We start from the raw sequence: 18,140 nt of genomic DNA on the forward strand, positions 1-18,140 counted from the left end.
AAACACTTGCATGAACAGTCATAGTCCAATGATTACAAATGGCACACTGTAAAGTATGTGAATGCTGTTTGTCAAGACTCCCTCCCCCCAGTTTAGTGCAAACATAACTTTCAATTATTCCATCTGTAAATCAATATGCATAGCTTCTATTTAGTTACTCCCAACACCATGTCTAAAACTACTTCCAGGCAGCCACAACAGTAAGTACATTTATGTTACTGAAAGACAGAAATAGGAAATTACCGGTTCATATTCTTCAGCGTTTTTTTCCAATTGACTGAATAACGAAGCCATTCCTCCCAGGCGCGGAGTCAGCTCAGGAACGGGACTAGCATATGAGTCATTTATTAAAACTGACGTGGTAACATCAGGAACAGTTCTACAGGTTGGGATCAGTGGCAAATCCAGTGGCAGATTGCTACAAATAAACAAGCAAACCATTGGAATGCTTTTAGTATTACAGGACAGCCTTCACCATGACTAAAACAGAATTCCGCAAAAATTCAACAACTCATTTTGCTTGTATTTAGGCACAAACTCCAGTATTTCTACCAGTATATCAGAACTCCGGGAAGGATCAGCTCTTACAATGTGGCTGTCATCAAAAAACAAATATATGAACCAATATTGACTTGACATAGAAATAAAAAAGTAAAATAAAAAAACCCTTTGTATTTCCATGAGTAGGCCCAATAAAACTGTTTTTGTAAACACCTTCTGCAAAACTACAAGGATCATTGGGAGCAGCATACCTGTCCTCAAACTCTGATTTGCTAGGAGTCTCCCGAGCAGAATACAAGATGGTATGAACAGCCTCTTCCTGATCACCGTGCATCTCGTACTGGCTATGTGCTTGTGTCATAGCTTCATCGGAGGTTTGGTACAGGGCAGAACTCCAGCCAGGGCCCAACTGTGCTGGAGAATCTATCACCTCCTCATCACCGCTTCCACTGCTGTCACTGTAGCTGTCTCTCCTAGAGGGAGATTTTAGCCTTTTCTTGCTCTGATCAGTAGTTTCATTTTCATCTGAGCTGTCACCTTGTTCTCCATTTGATGGACCAGTAACTTCTTTGCTGACATCTGGAAATACTTGTTGGGGTGAATGGATGGGAGTCTACAGAGAACAAGGACATTTAATGCATCAAACTCCAGTTTTGATGGTAGGAAAAAATTGCAAAGACTGCATAAAATTACTAAAAACAATTAATCAATGGCTCCTTCCACTTAGATGTTGTCTTGATTGGGTGAATGCATCATAGCACAGTTTCACCAAGTTTGGGACAAATTTGCCAAGACAAGCGTGCAGAACTTTCAAATATATACTGCTAAGCAACTGTAAAATCATCTAAGGAAAACAAATATACCCTTGGCTTTACTCTTGGGAAGCCTGCTGACAGATGTCTTGACACTCTGCCCAGCTGTCGCCTAAGCAATTACCATGAAATCCCTTGCAGCCAGAATACACTGATGATGATTGTGGTGTAGCTGAAGTCAAAATAATCTCACGCAGAAGACAAGCAGGGAAAGTCTTAAGCTAAAAGCTTATCAGACAACAAAAACTACCATAATTAACACAAACTGGGGACTGTTCAGCCAAATTGTTAAGTTCAGTTAGAACCAAGGACAGTTTTGTCAATAATCACATAAACCCAAGAATGACGTGTCAGTTAACAAACGCAAAGTTCTAAAGCATCATTTATGCTTCTATTTGTCAAATTCTTGTGTTCATGCATTCATCAATCCATAATACTGTTATAAACAAAAACCGTCATTTGCTTATTTATATATATCTGCTACTTTATGAAAATCACTCCGCACTATGAACACGTTCATTACAAGATTAATTATTTGTATCAGTGTTTTATTCAGTTGCGTACCTTCTTTTCTTGCTCTAATTTTAAGTTTGTATTTATAAATACAAGTTTCTGTGATCATACTTGAACTGTTTTTACTGCTTAAAACTTGAATTAAAATAACTTAAAAGTTGAAGACTTTATTTTCCATACCTTTTATATGTTCTTCCCTTTATTATGGAAACCCTGCTTTACAGACTTGAACTCCTCTCTAAATTCTATCCCAATTCTCTTTTGAGGAAATATATATATACACACACACACACACACACACATGCACACACACACACACACATATAAAATTGCCATTTTTTACAATATCCTAAAATTGCCTTCTGATCTTTGAATTTATTTACTGGAGCATTTTGAGAATGTGTTTTGGGACATCTCTCATTTCCACTAAGTAAATAGGGCAATTCTTTTTTCAAGGTTTACATGCAGCAAGACCAAATAAATTGGTGTTTTATACAAAATTACAGAATCACAGAATCGCTGAGGTTGGAAGGGACCTCTGGAGATCATCTAGTCCAACCACCCTGCTCAAGCAGGGTCACCTAGAGCACATTGCACAGGATTGCATCCAGGCACGTTTTGAATATCTCCAGAGAAGGAGACTCCACCACCTCTCGGGGCAACCTGTTCCAGTGCTCTGTCACCCTCACAGTGAAAAAGTTTTTCCTCATGTTCAGATGGAAAATTCCTTACATATGTTACAGAAAAATCTAATTTCTATTTGAGACTGACTTCTTTTCACATTTCTATAAAATCTGCTGGACACTCTTGAGGGATTTACCACAGGAACCACCTGCGAGCACCCCTTCCCACCCCAGCTTTCCACCCCGAGTTGCATTTCATTAACTAACCCACCAGACCAAATAAACGAACCTTCAAATAATAATTAAAAAAAAATACATGCCAAAGACCTTACCAACAAAGAAGGATCAATGTCTGGTAGTATCCCAGGTGGTGGCCGACAAAGGAGAAGAGAGACTTCTGGAGACGTTCCTCTCAGAGCGGAGATGACTTCCTATGGCCACAGTTAGATTCAGTATTAGACACAGACCCCAAGACTTGCAGGATTTGTATGGCATGAGTTTCACTACTAAGACAGACAGCAGAGAGCACAAACCTGCTGGGATAAACCCTTTAGCGATGCCCCGTTCACTTTCAGAATGACATCCCCAATTTCTATTTGCCCGCTTTCTGCGGCGGGCTGCCCAGGGAAGAGCTTTTTCACCCTCACAATAGTCGAGCCCAATTGCTCTGGGGTAAGGTTGTCTTCACGGCAGAAACTGAACCCGAGGCCTGAGCTGTTCTTCAGCAACCTGACCTCAAATGTGTTCTCTGCAAAAGAAACAGTAAGAGATGATTTCCTACAGCACACTGTCTGTAACAAAGCAGCTTGGACTCTGACTTGGGACATCAAAGTACACACACTCTCCCTCATGAGGTTTTCCCTTACTTCCAATTTACTGAAAACAGACATTTTCGAAAAGATCCATGCAAGTTAAACAGGCTTAGCCAAAAAGCTGATTGTGGCATCTCAGTGTGCTGGCTTGCCCCTGACAACACCTGCACTATGCAGAAAGCCAAGGTATCTCCAAAATACTATTCTCTGGGAAGTCTGTAAGGAGCCTGTTATAGCAGAGAGTGGAGTGACTGATCATACATTTGTGACAGCAGCAACTGAAGTTCACTTAGGGATCTGGCAGACAGCATAAATCTCACAGCTAGGCACTGTCCTTGCACGGCACTCCTTTCCTCTGGTAGCAGTAAGTCAGCATGGCCCCTCTGAAAAGCAAATGCAGCACGTACAGGTAAAGCAAAGGAGCTGCTACCAGGGAGGGCAGCACTCTGCCACCTCTGGGGCTCACCTGTTGTTTTGGCCACCTTAGCAAATTCAGGAACACCAAAAGGTTTCTGCAGCACTTTCCCTGTCCGGGTAGGCTTCCCTCCCCTTTCACAGGTCTCCAACAGCAGGAGCTGAAGGATGCCAACTTCTAGTCAGCTAGACACATCCCCCTTCTCCAGTCCCCCCCAACCATAGTTCCTCCTCTCATCCAGGTCTTTTATCCGCTCTCAATCTAGACAGGAACAGCGGGACCTAGAAGAGCTCTCATCTATATGTGAGTATTTCAGCCTCCATTTGGCAACTCTCCTTATCAGTACCAGAGCTAGCAGCACCTCCTACCGCAGCCTTGCTACAGCCCTGACCTGCAAGGCTGGAGAAATTGGGAAGCATCAAAGAACAGTGAAAGAGGAAACAGTTAACAGTCACTGAACTGAGTTACTGAAATATCAAAGGAAACCTTCAAAACAAATGTAACAGCACAAGGAAAGAGACTGCATTATGTGCAGAAGTGTGGTATAAATTTCTACTAGCTCTGTCTCCTGTTGTTTTTTCTACTCTAGAGAAGGTATCTAAGAGAAGAATTACAAAATCTAGAAGATGCTTTAAAGGATCAGGTATTTCTCCTACATGATCTGACCTGCAGTGACAAAGCTGTAGTCTTTGGCATTTGTAGCTTTTGTTGCTGGTTTCTCCTGAGGCTCGCACTGTCCCACCTGATTTGGAGGCGTGCACTGTGGCGTTACTGGAGCATGAACTTTGGCCACTGAAAGCTGCCCTTTTTCCAACAGCAGATGCACCACCTAAAGAAATGAAACATTCTCCGGTTAACTGGCATTGGTCATGGAGATGGTATAGTCTAGAGTACACACTTCCTTCTAACCTGTCAGGGTCCTAATTCTACGGTAACTAACTTTATGGATACCTCCCTCGCTCGCACATCCTTATTTCGCTCATTATTTTAAGGGCTGTGAGTGACAAGTTCCACAATACACAGACCAACTTGCGAGATATTTGCCAACACAGAGTCAGAAAGGGTTTTCTTCAGATAAGGCTGTGAGGGGTTAAGAAGTGTCAAAGACATTGACATTCTCACATGGGTATAGGGAACAGATTTTAAATCATTTTACAAAGTGTGCACTGACATTAGTCCTTAGCAGCTCCGGATATGTGCATTCACTGGCTATTTTCAGGTGTATACATATTTCTGTATACGAAGTAGCAGCCATGAACAGCACTATCAAATGAAGAGATACCACTGGCAGAGTCAAGTGCCACCCAAAAGGGCTGAGCCTCAAGCAAAGCCAACCACATAGCATGTGAACACAGCTGCATATATGGAGACCCTTGTCTTCCCAGTGGTTCAGATTCAGGACCTGACTGGAGCATGCTACAGCTGCTTTCCAACCCATATGCCTGGGCTTCCCTCCTGTGAAACCCAGGGTCAAGGAGAAAATGCATGGCGTGTAGCCCTCTTGCTCCACACAGAGCCAGAATTGGGCTAAGATGGGCAACAAGACCTAAGACACAAGAAGCCAAAGAGTCTGAGAAAGCACACCTAAACCAACCAGGATACTGCGGGCAATTCCAGTCTTCAGTTTCCTTTACCTCAATTCACTCATGAATAGGTGGTTTACTACAGACAGGAGGAGAAAGAACGACTGCTTACCTGCCCAGTGTTTCTCAGTGTCTCCACAGCTTGCTTATGGGTAGCACCTTCCAAACTAATCCCATTGACTGAGAGCACACGGTCACCTAGAAATAAATGACGAGTAACTGAGGAAAAATTAAGCAGAACATCTTCTATAAAACTTATATGGCACACAGACACTTTTGGTTACTGAAGGAAATTCTCCCACCACCTCATACTCTGAGGAAAGAACAGAATTTTATAACTAAACTGTTTTGAGACAACTCCATGTCAAAGCTGGTGATCCCTATCAGAACAACGTTCTAGTAACCAACACAGAATTTTTACTAAAAACAAATCTTAGTCTATACCGGGAATTCACACTTCACTAAGGAACGAGGGCTGCCTTACAAACAAGCAAAGCCATAGCAATTGCTTCCATTTTCTGTATCAAGTTACCCAGCATACCAAGCAAGAAGGTCACAAATAATACAAAGCCCTTCTCTCTTCACAGCTGGCACTGAGAAGTGTTCTCCGTTAACAGAGACCACTAGAAAAAAAGAAATTCCTGCAACGTATTTAGTATTTTTTCCTCCAAAATCTCAGCAGTTTTCCGTTGGTTCTGCAGTTGTTCTATATTTTGTTTTAATATTTTTTCTTCTTCAGCTGCAGAATTAGATATCAAGTCTCCAGCACTGAGCATTTATTGGCCATTAATGCGTTCCACAGCCCTTTGAACTGCTCATTATTGTTTCATTCCGCTTCAGCAAGACAGTATTTAAAGCAACACAGGCAAATGAAGTTTCTCAGAGAAACAGCTCTTCTTCCCAGTGACACAGGAATAAGTTAAAGGGGGCAAACAGAGTTTCTAGCTGCTAGGCCGCAGTGTATCCCTCTAGTTCACCACAGACAGTTATCTGAATTCACTCATCTGTTTTTCACGTTAAGAATGCCCACCAAAAGAACTAAAATAATACCTTTTTCTATTCTGCCATCCGCTTCAGCTGCTCCCTTGGGAATAATTGCTTTCACATAAATACCACCATGTCTTATGCTAGTATTTACACCACCCTAAATGGAGAGCAGAAATATGATTTGTCAGCCTTTTTGTAGCTAGAATGCTTAGCACTTAAACACAGTGGCACACACTATAAAAGCTACACTCAGGAAGCACTCTGGTTACTGGCATGTAAAAGCAACAGCCAAACTGTCCAAAACAAAATGTTACACATGGCATGTTTTCACATTTGTGGGATTTATTACAAACAAAGCTGGGGCGGGAAGGCTGTAAAAACACAACACATCACGATGCAACTGCCCCCAAAACAAACAAGTGTCCTTTGGACAGGAACATGTTTACACTGTACTGGAATTCACATGCTTGCATGCATATCAAAGCTCAGAGATGTGTGCAGCAGAGCATGCATCAGGAGCCACAGCAGAAGATGCATACCCATGCAGCGTCCTACTCCAATTCGCCCTCTCTGATGTAACATGAAACTAAGGAGTGCTGCTTTCTCTCAGATCATAGAAGTTTGAAGGTCTGAGCTGAAAAAACCAAGCTCAAATGGCATTGCTTTTGGAGGGTCTTAGCTTTTCTGGCTCACAGACAGCTACCACTGCACTACTGGTGCTTCTCCATAAACTTGGAGGGAAGAGGGAGCCCAACAACGCGTTAACGTGCGCTTCCAAAGCACACTGTATTACATGTGAAAACTTAGAACACAGAGCTAATTGTACACCTCTTCTTTTCATCACTGTACAGGATGGCAATGCAAGGGTCAGAGTGGAGGAGGCTGAAAAAGGAAAGCACAATGAAAATACCACTTGGTCATCCTTTACGGGAAGTCTCTGCAATGGTTGGCATTTTCTAACATTTTCTACAAAGCTGATGTATGCATGCAGCAGGCTTGCTGCTGTTCAACAACTACCTCCTCCTGCATCATTATGCCTCCAGCCATCTGAGATTATGAGCTCTGCTCCAAAACATTATCAATACATTTTTTTAAATTCTTCTAAGTAAACTTTTCTTATTGCCAATGTATTATTTACAATAGGTAACAGGGCAATGACCCAGTCTATGGACCCAAGATTTCTGTAGTCTAAATTTACTTCTTATCAAATATTGCAAATGCTTTGCCTACTTCCTCTGCTATACAGAAAACATTTTGTCTGACGGGACAAGGCAATATGACTTTGGATAGACTGGGATGTTAAAAGAACAGAGTTTCATTTTGTTCCTCTTAGGCTTGAGAGGTTACAGGCCGCCTGTGCTCCTATCCACATGGCCACACTGGGGAAAAGGCTGACTTGGTTTTAGGGATAAACAGTGAAACCCACCGGCTCTGAACTACAGTTAACAACTGCTCATTGTTGTCATAATTTATGTTATTTTTCCAAGTTACTGTGTAGTTTGGTGATCAATCAGATCAACAGAGATAAACTTCGAGTATTAAAATACCCAAATCTTTTTTTGAACATAAAATAAGAACAAGAGCAGTGAAAAACCTATGTGTCTCAGATAAAAAGCATTCACTTTGCCCATAAAGTGCTACTTTACAGTATAGTAGGCCCAAATGCAAACTACCTTCAAAATTTTATAACCTGATGAGAAATTAGTCCATTAAAAATACATTTTTGTCTCCTAGTGCAATAGCCTTGCAAGAAGGCGGTGTCAATCGGGTCTCATTTGGATAGAAGTAAGTTTTTTTGTTTTCTGCTTTATAACCAGCAGGGGGAGAACACAGAACAAGGCATTTGTGGAACTGCACGGATACTCTTAGGTAAGGCTTCCCACACCACTGCCTACGATGCCTATCAGTAAAGGTCTTATTTCTTCGTGCTACTCCCTTGCAAATGTGCCACCTATCGTTATTAGGTGGCACGGGACAAAGACTGTCTTCCTATTTGTACTCGCAAAGTAGCTTCTGCGGGGCTCCACGGTAAATCAACAAACAAAAAGGGTTACTCGGAGGGGAGATGACAAGAAAAGGGATTTCTATTGATATTTTTCAGCTTTTGTAAGATTGATTATATAACAGTAAAACTACACATTGAACAGCGGCTCCATAAAATACTTTGCTTCCTTGTAGTTTAGCAATTTAACAGGTTGCTGGGAGTAGAGAAAAAGAGAAAACATCTAAAAACCTTGTCAAACAGTACCGTGACACTTATTCCCAAGCCGTTATCTTTTTTGGCTAGTTCAACCTCAAAGATATCTCCAGGTTTAAGAAGTGTTGCAGTAATCTTTTTAGAATTTGTTTTGCTTGCTGTATTTGCTGAAGAAGATTCCTTTACAAAAAAGAAAAAGCAACAGAAAAGAAAAAAAGAAAAGGATTTTCTGTTAGAAGTTTATAGTTAAGACCCTAAAGGGTGTGTTTGAGTTAGATGCAACCAAAAGGAGTCCATATGGGAGAGTACTAATTAGTAAGAAAGATTCATAAGATTCATTACTTTAACTCTTCCACTGCTGCAGCTGAACAGGTTTAGCCCAGGAATATGCTTGGCCTTCAGTGACCAAGTCTTTACAGTCCAGTGCACCTGGTCATGAAACAAAGAATCCATAATACTGAAAACCCAGAGTCTGTTGGATTCATTTGCTGGAGCTGCAAGAATTTCAGTGAATGATCTCCATCAGCTGAAAGGAGGGATCACTACGAGTTAGGAATGAATTTGCAGTGCTTTGCACAGTGTACTTTTGGAAAGGTGAAGCAGCAAGCTGGCTCTGCTCAGAGCATGACCGACTGCGAAATTCACCTGACAAGTGTAGTTTTACAGGTATTAGATTAATCCCAGAAGACATGAAAAGGCAAAGAAATTTATCTGTAGAGATGGTCATTAGATTATGACCACCTTGGACAAGCATACAGACTTGAACGCAGATTTTTTACAGAATCAACATGAGCACTACACATGCATCCCCGGGCAGAACCTGCCTGTAGTAAGACATGTCCATGTCATGAGGTTCTTAAGCTGGAAGCATCTCATTCAGGACTCGTTTCATGCAGCCTTTTGAAGTTCTTTGAAACTACAGGCATGGTTTTTCTCCATTTACTTTTGGGCAAAATGATCAATTTAGGAGAAAAACATAGAGCATGACTTGATTCTTGTGAGCAGATTATTGCCATTTCACATGGCCATTTCAATTCTTTTGTAGTTCAAAGCTGTATGTTTTCCTCATTTCAAGGACCAGAAGCACTAGGTTTTGAAAACTTGTACCAAACAGTAGTACTCAGTGCATTTGCAATTCAAAGGATAAGGTGCTGGCTAGGCTGATCTTCCCTCCCTCCCTCCCACCCCCTTCATCTTATTCACACTGACAGCCAGCTCTTTCACTATCAGTGTAATACTGATGGGAAATGTTCATATGAAATACACTATGCCTTTTTAGCTGCCTGTTGCTCCTGACTGCTGGAATATGTTGCTTCATCCATGTCAGAATCCCCTCGGTCAGAATATTCCACAGATTCCACCACCCCAGGCCTTTTAGTTTTTGCTCGGGTACTGTCAGACGAGGATCTTCTCTTCTCATTGGCTTTAGAAAGCCCAGACAGGGAATCACTGTAATGCTGAGGATCCTGCTGGGCTCTACCACTTGCACGTTTGCCAAAGAAGCCAGCTGTCTGGCTCTGAGACAGGCTGGCACTCTCAGTCCTGGAGTCCTGGGAGCTCATGCTTCCGTCCCGCTTGCCTCCCGACAGGCCAGACAAACTCCCTGAGACGGGCCTCTGGTGACCCCGTGACCGGCTGTGCTCTTCTGAAGAGGACTCTGCCTCATTGTCCTGCACTGATGATGGCCTCCTTAAATAACCTCTTGTCCCATTAGTGAGGTGCGCAGGGTTAGACGATGCTGCAAACCAGGAGACAAGACAGTCAACAGTAAATGCTAACACCTTATCTGCTGTAGGACAAATTCGTCAGCTCTTTAAACCACCGCATAAGGATTATCAGTTCGAATCATGCGGAACACTTTCCAGATAAGGTGCAACCAGCACGTCCTCACTGAAGTTTCCTGTAACACACTTAGTTCATTCTCAGAACACAGTTTCAAGCAGATATTAGCTGGGATTGCTTACAGAAGTGACTAAAGTTCAGTGCGGTGTTTTAAGGCTAACTCAGTTGTGATAAATGCTTCACAGGAAACAAAGCAAGTGCTTTACAAAAGGCGTTAGAGAAGGCAGAGCACTCAAACTCAAAGAACACATCTTTAACAGTAACGTAAGGAATATTTCTCTCCATACCTTTGGATAGCTTGTCCTTGGGCTGAGAGATGACAAGCGTCACATCTTCAGGCGCATTCTCTAAAATTTCTAATGCTGCATGGTGGCTGACACCCTCCAGACTCGTGCTATTCACAGATATTAGTCGGTGTCCTGCACAAAAAGGTTTGTTCAGAAAACAACAATACAGCATTTACATTTTCAACCTTCAGTGAGGATATGTGAAAGTGTAAGTCCGAAAATCTCTGCACAATGTACAGATTAAAAATTACTGATGCTAGAAAAAGGAACCCTAATAATTAAAAAAAAGAAGATTATAAATATTTCTTCTTCTTAAACCTGCCAAGCTTCTCCATATTACAATATTTTTCCTGACTTTTGTCACCCACTTCTACCTTCTCTTCTGACTTACAAAAAGAAAATACAAAAGGAAAAATCAAGAAGTGAAATAAACAATGTACAGTTCAGTCTACGGCACAGACTAAAACAAACACATTTACTAAACAAAATGAAAATCCTCTTTGTGTTATAGCAGTCTTAGGCATTACCTGTGCCGGGATTAGGTTCACTTTTTAAAAAACCAAAGTATGGTTATGGAGGTTTGAAAATTGAAATTTCAAAGCATCTGTCAAGAGATAACAGCAAATAATACCTTTTCTTTGTAGGTAATTTTAATCTTCTATTCCTTCAAACTTTGATTTTTTTTACTTTAATTCAAACAAAAACTTTTATTTTCATAGTGTTTAACAAAGAAGTATCACCAGTTTTCAAAAGTTATCAAGAAGGTAACTAAAGGTTGGTATTTGTAAGTGACACCCACAGCCATAGATGAAAACGGCACTAAGAAAATGTTCATTCTTTCCTTTCATGTATACACCTCTCCTTATTTACACTATTCACCTGGTTTTAGAGATCCTTCCAAATCAGCTGGCCCTCCAGGAATAACTGAATGAATAAAAATTCCCAGATCAAGTTTCCCTGTCTTCTCTCCACCAATTATTTGAAAGCCTATTAAAAAGAGAGCCAAAGTACGCGAATATGTCAGTCATCAGTCTTTAACTTAACGTAGTACACAACTCTATTTCAAATCAGACAAAAATTTAGTTGGTCTAATAAATGTAAAGTAAAAGAAAACTAAACATCTTAAAGAAATCCACCTGAAAGTAAATGGTAAATAAAGATTTAAGGCACAGAAGTGATTTGAAGAGTTTATTTTGATCAAGTTTTATTGTATTCTTATTTTTTTTATGCAAATCAGGCTTTGTCTAGCTGCCTTCTGCAAATCTCCAGCAAAGGCTAAAGATGACGACAGTGACAACAGAAACACACACACAAACATATGATATTATACGTAAATTCACTGACCAGATGAAATGTATTTTCGCTTACAGAAAAAAATTGTTTTTCTCTGTTGTTAGATGTTTCACTTAAATGTCTGACCTTGGCTTTAAGAACACAGTTTTACAAACCCAATTTTCTGTATTAAAAATGTAAAACACTTGTCTTTGCATCTGAGGCTTCCAGTCTATTTCTGCAAATTCTACCAGGTATATCTGGGAAGGATGACCATGATTAAAAATAATAGTAATAATAAAAATTGAACAAGTCAGTACTTCTTTACTCAAGTTGAACCAGCAAAGTAACATGGATTGTGTGTGGAATAAAAAAAGGGTGCATGTGAATTTCTTTCATCTTTGGTTAAGGCTAAGATACCGTGTAGGGTCAACGATAAATATTTTGATCTTGTAGGCTTTTCTCCCTATTTAGATTTAGACAATAGTTCTATTCTGAGTGACACAACAATTTCCTAAAGGACATTTCAAAGAGCCTCCCTACAGTGGAACTGATATCAAATTATTCATTACTCATACAAGGAAAAATTGTGTGGGTTTATGAAAAAAAGTTAGCAGTAGAAAAAAGGAATGGAATCCAAATATCTTGTCTTCCAGGTTCTTTTTAACCTCAAATTAGTGTTCCATACAGTGATATTTTGAGACTAAGAACAAAAATGTACTTAGCGCATATTGGCTTCAGAATGTTTTTTGTCTTTAAAGCCTCAAAGCTGTTGCAGCTGTGTGGTGTACACACAGACACAAACTTTGTATCTAAACACAGAGAAAAACTTTAAAGGACCCAACTTTAGGATGATCGTTTCTCACTGTAAATACTATCTTCAATTTATAAATGGAAAAACTAAGAGACAGCCTTGTTTAACATCACTCCATGATTCAGTAGCAGATGCTAGCAAGAAAACCTGGGCTTCAACATCCTAAATCAACATCTCAGAAATCCAGCTGCTATCCATACTGGTTTCTTCAGATCTACAATAAATACTTAAAATAACAGGAAAATCTATTTTACTTTTGGCTTCTATGAACAAACAAGACTTAATAATAATTTTAAGGCAACTTACCTAAACCCAATTTTTCATCCTTTTTCAAGTTCACCAAAGTGATCTCTCTTTCTGGTGAGGAAACTCTGCTCTGCGCTGCTTGCAGAGCATCAACTGAAAAGCCAACATTTCATGATCAGACACTAACTGAATGCATTCATGATGTTTTAGGTTTGCCCTTAAGTTCTATTCCCTAAATAAGACTACTTCTCTGAGCAGTGGGTCCAAGTTTAGTCTTCCCAAGCCATATCCAAATTTTAAAATCCTTGTAACTCACTCCATCCTCAGCAATTAAAATCTTGCATTCCTCCCAAGAAAAGAACTTACTGAGCAGAGCCTCTTGGAGTATCAACAAGATTAAGTCCTACAGTTTTCCAACTTACTGGGCTCTGTTCAGGCAAGTATTTAGACCTGTGCTTATGTGCCTTGCTCAGGGAGGAAGGACTTAAGCACATTGTTAAAAGGGAAACTGAGGCTTACAGTGCTCTCCCAGATCAGGGCTACTAAGATCAACCAGTTCCCCCCACTACGCACAGTCATTTTCTGCACCCATAAGCCAAGCCAGTTTATTCCAAAACAAGCAATAGTAATGCAATGTTAAAGAACATCAAAAGCCTTATCTAAGCAACCAAGAATGTTTATACAAACAATTCTCTGCTTGGCAAATATATTAACAATTGCATCAGTGACATAACAGTTATGTGATATTGCATCAAATACACCAGGCTTGAACACAATCTACTGCTAGTAGCACTGGCCACAAACAAGGGGCTCTGCGGTGCCAGCTTTTGAGCGCGCAAGCGTGCATCACAAAACCATGCAATTCCAACACAGTGGTTGCTAGCTAAAGATACATATTTAAACTGACAACAGAAAAGATTATATGAAGTTACTAAAAGGTTACTCAGTGAATTCTCTTAATGATGATCCTTCCTTTATAGAACAACCAATGTCAGAAACATCTATAAAAATGCATCTTGTTTAAATTTATTTCCTCATCTGCCACTCTGAAGGCTCCCAATTCTGCTCCTTCCAAAATCCGAGTATCCTTAAAACAGAACTATGTTACTCTTGAGAGTTCCCAACAGGCTGAAGTAGACCCAGGCGCTTTAGAGACAGATGCAGACCAATTTGGAAAAAATCTCCCTCTCCAGCACTTCAAAAAAATCCCCAAATTCTCTCAAAGTCTGAAATCATGAATTTGCTACCTAGAAGAGGTATCACTTGCTTGGTCAGCCAAATACCACCAGACAGAGATAAAGAACAATTTTGTTCATATGATTAACACGCTCAACTGCTATCTACTGCTTTGGAAGAGCCTGGAGTCACAAACACACCTCCTATTCAAGCTGTACTTGTATCATGGTAACTGCCGTGCTCAAGAGCTTTATTGCCCACAGATTACTGTCTGGTTGTCTGAGCACCCTTCTTAGAGAATGGCTTTCCTTCAAATCTGTGCGCTGAGCTGATCGCGCGAGTGCTCAGCAACGTTCCCAGCCGCGTGGCTGGGGAGCCAGAGACAAGCCGTTGGCAGCAGCACCATTTGCCGACTCTGGAATGCAGGGACAGAGGTTTGCCATAAGTGGAACGGGCACTTCCACTTCCAGAACAGCAGAAACCTATTGAGCTTTCCACGCTCGTAGGAGCAGAAAATACTGGTGCAAGAGAATATGGCAACAGACTGCCCCATCTGGAAAAGGGATTTTATCCTCAGAAAAACAAAACCAAAAAAACCCTAAAGAGTAATAAAGCTAATCAAAAAATGATCATCTGGGGCTCTACAGGATCATTAGTCACACAATAAGGGAAAAGAGCTTTGAAGAGCATGGCATTTTAGGTAACAGCATCTTTGAAGTGTCAAACTAAACAGATTGCTTTCATAGTCAAAAAGGGTTACACACAGATGTAAAAATCTCCCCCAAAAAGCAATCCACAACGAGCGGATTCTGTGATTAGAAAAAGGTTCTGTCCTACAATTAGGAGAGGTATCTGATTTAAGAATAGCTAAGAAATAGACAGGATGGGTGGAAGCACTGTTTTAAGTAAAAACTAAAAGTAACTGAAGTACTTAAATAGATAGGTTATTGATCAACTTACCACTGTCTTTCAATGGCATTGATGATGGAAGATTTCCAGAACTACTCATGCTCACGCCTGGGATGTGAATGCAAATATTAGACATTGTTAGCAACATTTCTAACTTGTTTCTATTTAAATGAAAGGTACCAAGAAGTGTTTCAGGCTTTACACAGAGTGTACATGAGCTAACTCTTGATACAATGTTACTTATTTATTAAAAAAATAAGTAAATATCAAAGTAATTTTGCTTCAGCAAATCCTAATTATTCATGATCTTTGATCAGAGTTCCAAGTTTAGATGGATGCTAGCTCATGCAAAAGGCAAAGAATTAAAGAAAGGGTAAAGGTATGGCTTTTATGACCACTATTAACTTCAGGTAAAATTAATGGAGTTTTAAGAAACCACATAAATCAAATACTAACATGATTTAATGAATATGCCTGACTTAATAAACCAACACGAGAGGAATCATTGTAAGATTTTGCACAGTAATAAGTAAGTTTGTACAGTAACAAGAAACTTGCATTAAGTATCTCCATTCAAATTGGTTTGCGTAAAGGACCATATTTTCTTCAGAATGATCAATGACAAGAAATTATGGCTGTACTTTAAAGAGGATGAAATACTTAATGTACTAAATTATGGAAATAAATGGGGTAAATTACTTCAAGCTTCTTAGCAAAGCAGACATGGACTTCTCAAACCTTGATGTACACCTCTAAACCCTACAGTTTCAGCTGATAAGCCTCATCTAGTAAGGAAAGCGTGTACCTCAGTGCTGCCCGGAGATTCAGCAGGACTGACCAAAGCATAGCTAAAAGCCCTACCAGAATTGCTGCCTAGGAGATTATGGGTAAGCGTATAAAACCACTAACTGTGAACCTAAAAGCATAGGATAAATGGCTACAACCAGCCATACAGAAACTGCATTCTTCATCTCATTCTTCACTGGCTCATGCCCTTGGTGCTGAAAAAGCGTGGTCCTCGAGTCAGCCCCAGGTTCACATGTTGTGGAGGCTGGGGGAAGTCGCAGCAGGTGTTTGCATGTCGCTGTTTGTAGTGACTCCTTTAAACCAACTTCTTGCACTTAATCTTTCTGACGTTCCATAATTACTCAATATTATGATTTTAAGCACACAAAAAAGCAAACTAAGGTTCCAAACATTTCAGTCATCTAAGATTTCTATTACTAGAACAGGGAATCTCCTATATAACCAGAGAATGAAGGCATATAAACATTAAAAATTAACATACAATAATCCAACATGTTAGTTTAAGTGTATTTAGCTACTCTGGAGAGTGTTTTTTTCTTCTGTTTCTTTGTTTTTTTTCTTACTACCTACTAAGACTATCTGTGTGCCAGCTACAAAAACTGAGTATGATCTGTTTCAGTGCATTACAGAAGTCTTCTTGTGAAAGACCTAATGCACTGCAAAACTCATACCTAATTTATTATATCCAGGTAAGAGCAAACCAAAGAGAATTGTGCCAGTCCTGCTCCGAGGAAGCAGACAACAGCCAGTTTATGCCAAACTGAGTCCGCTTCCAAAATCACCCACCCCTCCCCACCCCCTCCACGAGAACATCGACAAGTTCATGTCAAACAGAACATGAAGATGGGCAAATGACTAAAAAATTCTTACAATAAAATGGCACCTCTAAGTGACAAAATGGAAGATGTTTTCTGGAGCAGCTTTTACTGTGTAAAGTACTGATACTTCGCACACCTGTGTACTGACTGCTTTTTTGCTTTAGGAGGAGGATTTTTTGATTCTTTGAAGCAATTTTTCAGTAACTATAAGCAATTTGCTTGGATTATTTTAGCATGTGATACTTTGTTTCCTTCATTAAGTCAAAATATTACCATCAGTTAGGTGCTGTATCAAAGTGTTATATCAGAAGCAGTTTTTGAGGTTAGTAAACACAGTGTTTTTTGCATGCTGACCTACAACATAGGCTTGACCGGTGTCTTCAAGGGATGAGGAGTCTGATTCATTTTTCTTTCGTTCAGGGCTTCTACTTAAACCTGCATGAGATTTTGAACTTAAAGGGGAGAAGGAGAGAAGGGAAGCCAGACAGAGGGAAGAAGAAGATGGGAGAGGGAAGGGAAGGATCAATGTAATAAAATAATGGTATGAATTACAAATAAAAACTGATGCAAAATATACATCGACTGTACACAAAGATACTTCAGAGTGGTCAGAGAGACCCTTACTTGTTCAGTTTTAATGCTCCTGCTGCTGATCCAGTGTCAAATTTTGGCATTTGCTGAAAGACTCTTCCCATTATGTCCTCTATTTTGGGGGAGGAGGAGTCCAAAGCAGTGATAATATTTTTCCGTGGAGGGTAAACTGAGATGTGGCTCTGACTCAGATCATGAAACGACTTGCTCATGACCCTGGGTCTTTCCTCCCATGAGCTCTTCTCGTTCTTTTCCTTTGAAGAGCCAGGAAGCGGTTGGAAGAGTGAAAGCTCGGAGCAGGACAGCCTCTTCAGAATCTCTGCTTGGACTGACAGAGGTCGGACAGCAAGTCGGTTCAGGGTACTGCTGGCCAGGCTACCTGTGCTGATTGCTCGTCCCATGTTAAAGCCTTTGACGGACTCAGCATGAAGGTTTAGGCTTCTAAATGAAGCTCTTTCTGCAGAATTTTTTTTAAAACAAAAACCAAACAGATTTAAGTTATACAGCAGTGCTAATGTGACATCCTTATATAAAGCATGTATTTTAAATAACCGGCTCACACAGTGCATATTTTACCTTAGTCATAATGCTCAAGAGTATGTACCGCCATCAGAATACAGTTTGCTCAGGAAGCAAAGTCTGGGTTTAATGACAGTACACTAACCAGACCATATGCTACATTTAAGTCCATAAATGCAGAACAGCAGAACATTTATCCCATTATGAGTATAAAGATTCCTATTCCCTGCTAAACTGCTACGCCTTACAGACAGACACACCACCCCTTTCTGCAAAGCAAATCATATCCTTGTTCCCACTCAAGCTGAAGAGACCTGGAAGACTGTTCTTCCTTAAAGCTACTCTTACAATTCTTCTCCAGAATTTCTCAAACAAATAGGGCTCCCACACTTCTACACTATTAAATCCTACCAAAC

At 40.3% G+C, this 18,140-nt stretch overlaps 1 protein-coding gene across 1 annotated transcript in view; it reads right to left on the reverse strand.

Moving 5' to 3' along the window:
* Nucleotides 1-18,140, reverse strand: part of PTPN13 (protein tyrosine phosphatase non-receptor type 13) — a 100,101-nt gene that overhangs the window by 16,868 nt on the left and 65,093 nt on the right. The window contains exons 17-31 of the mRNA XM_067297415.1: nucleotides 17,239-17,662; nucleotides 16,969-17,066; nucleotides 15,041-15,097; nucleotides 12,965-13,057; nucleotides 11,452-11,559; nucleotides 10,573-10,704; nucleotides 9,715-10,181; nucleotides 8,480-8,623; nucleotides 6,310-6,403; nucleotides 5,372-5,457; nucleotides 4,343-4,505; nucleotides 2,983-3,197; nucleotides 2,782-2,880; nucleotides 753-1,114; nucleotides 244-418 (exon numbers count right to left, since the gene is read on the reverse strand). Coding sequence (XP_067153516.1) covers nucleotides 244-418; nucleotides 753-1,114; nucleotides 2,782-2,880; nucleotides 2,983-3,197; nucleotides 4,343-4,505; nucleotides 5,372-5,457; nucleotides 6,310-6,403; nucleotides 8,480-8,623; nucleotides 9,715-10,181; nucleotides 10,573-10,704; nucleotides 11,452-11,559; nucleotides 12,965-13,057; nucleotides 15,041-15,097; nucleotides 16,969-17,066; nucleotides 17,239-17,662 — 2,717 coding nt within the window. The remainder of the gene's footprint in view (nucleotides 1-243; nucleotides 419-752; nucleotides 1,115-2,781; nucleotides 2,881-2,982; nucleotides 3,198-4,342; nucleotides 4,506-5,371; nucleotides 5,458-6,309; nucleotides 6,404-8,479; nucleotides 8,624-9,714; nucleotides 10,182-10,572; nucleotides 10,705-11,451; nucleotides 11,560-12,964; nucleotides 13,058-15,040; nucleotides 15,098-16,968; nucleotides 17,067-17,238; nucleotides 17,663-18,140) is intronic.

Source organism: Apteryx mantelli, chromosome 5, assembly GCF_036417845.1.
Source record: "Apteryx mantelli isolate bAptMan1 chromosome 5, bAptMan1.hap1, whole genome shotgun sequence".
Lineage (NCBI taxonomy): Eukaryota > Metazoa > Chordata > Aves > Apterygiformes > Apterygidae > Apteryx > Apteryx mantelli.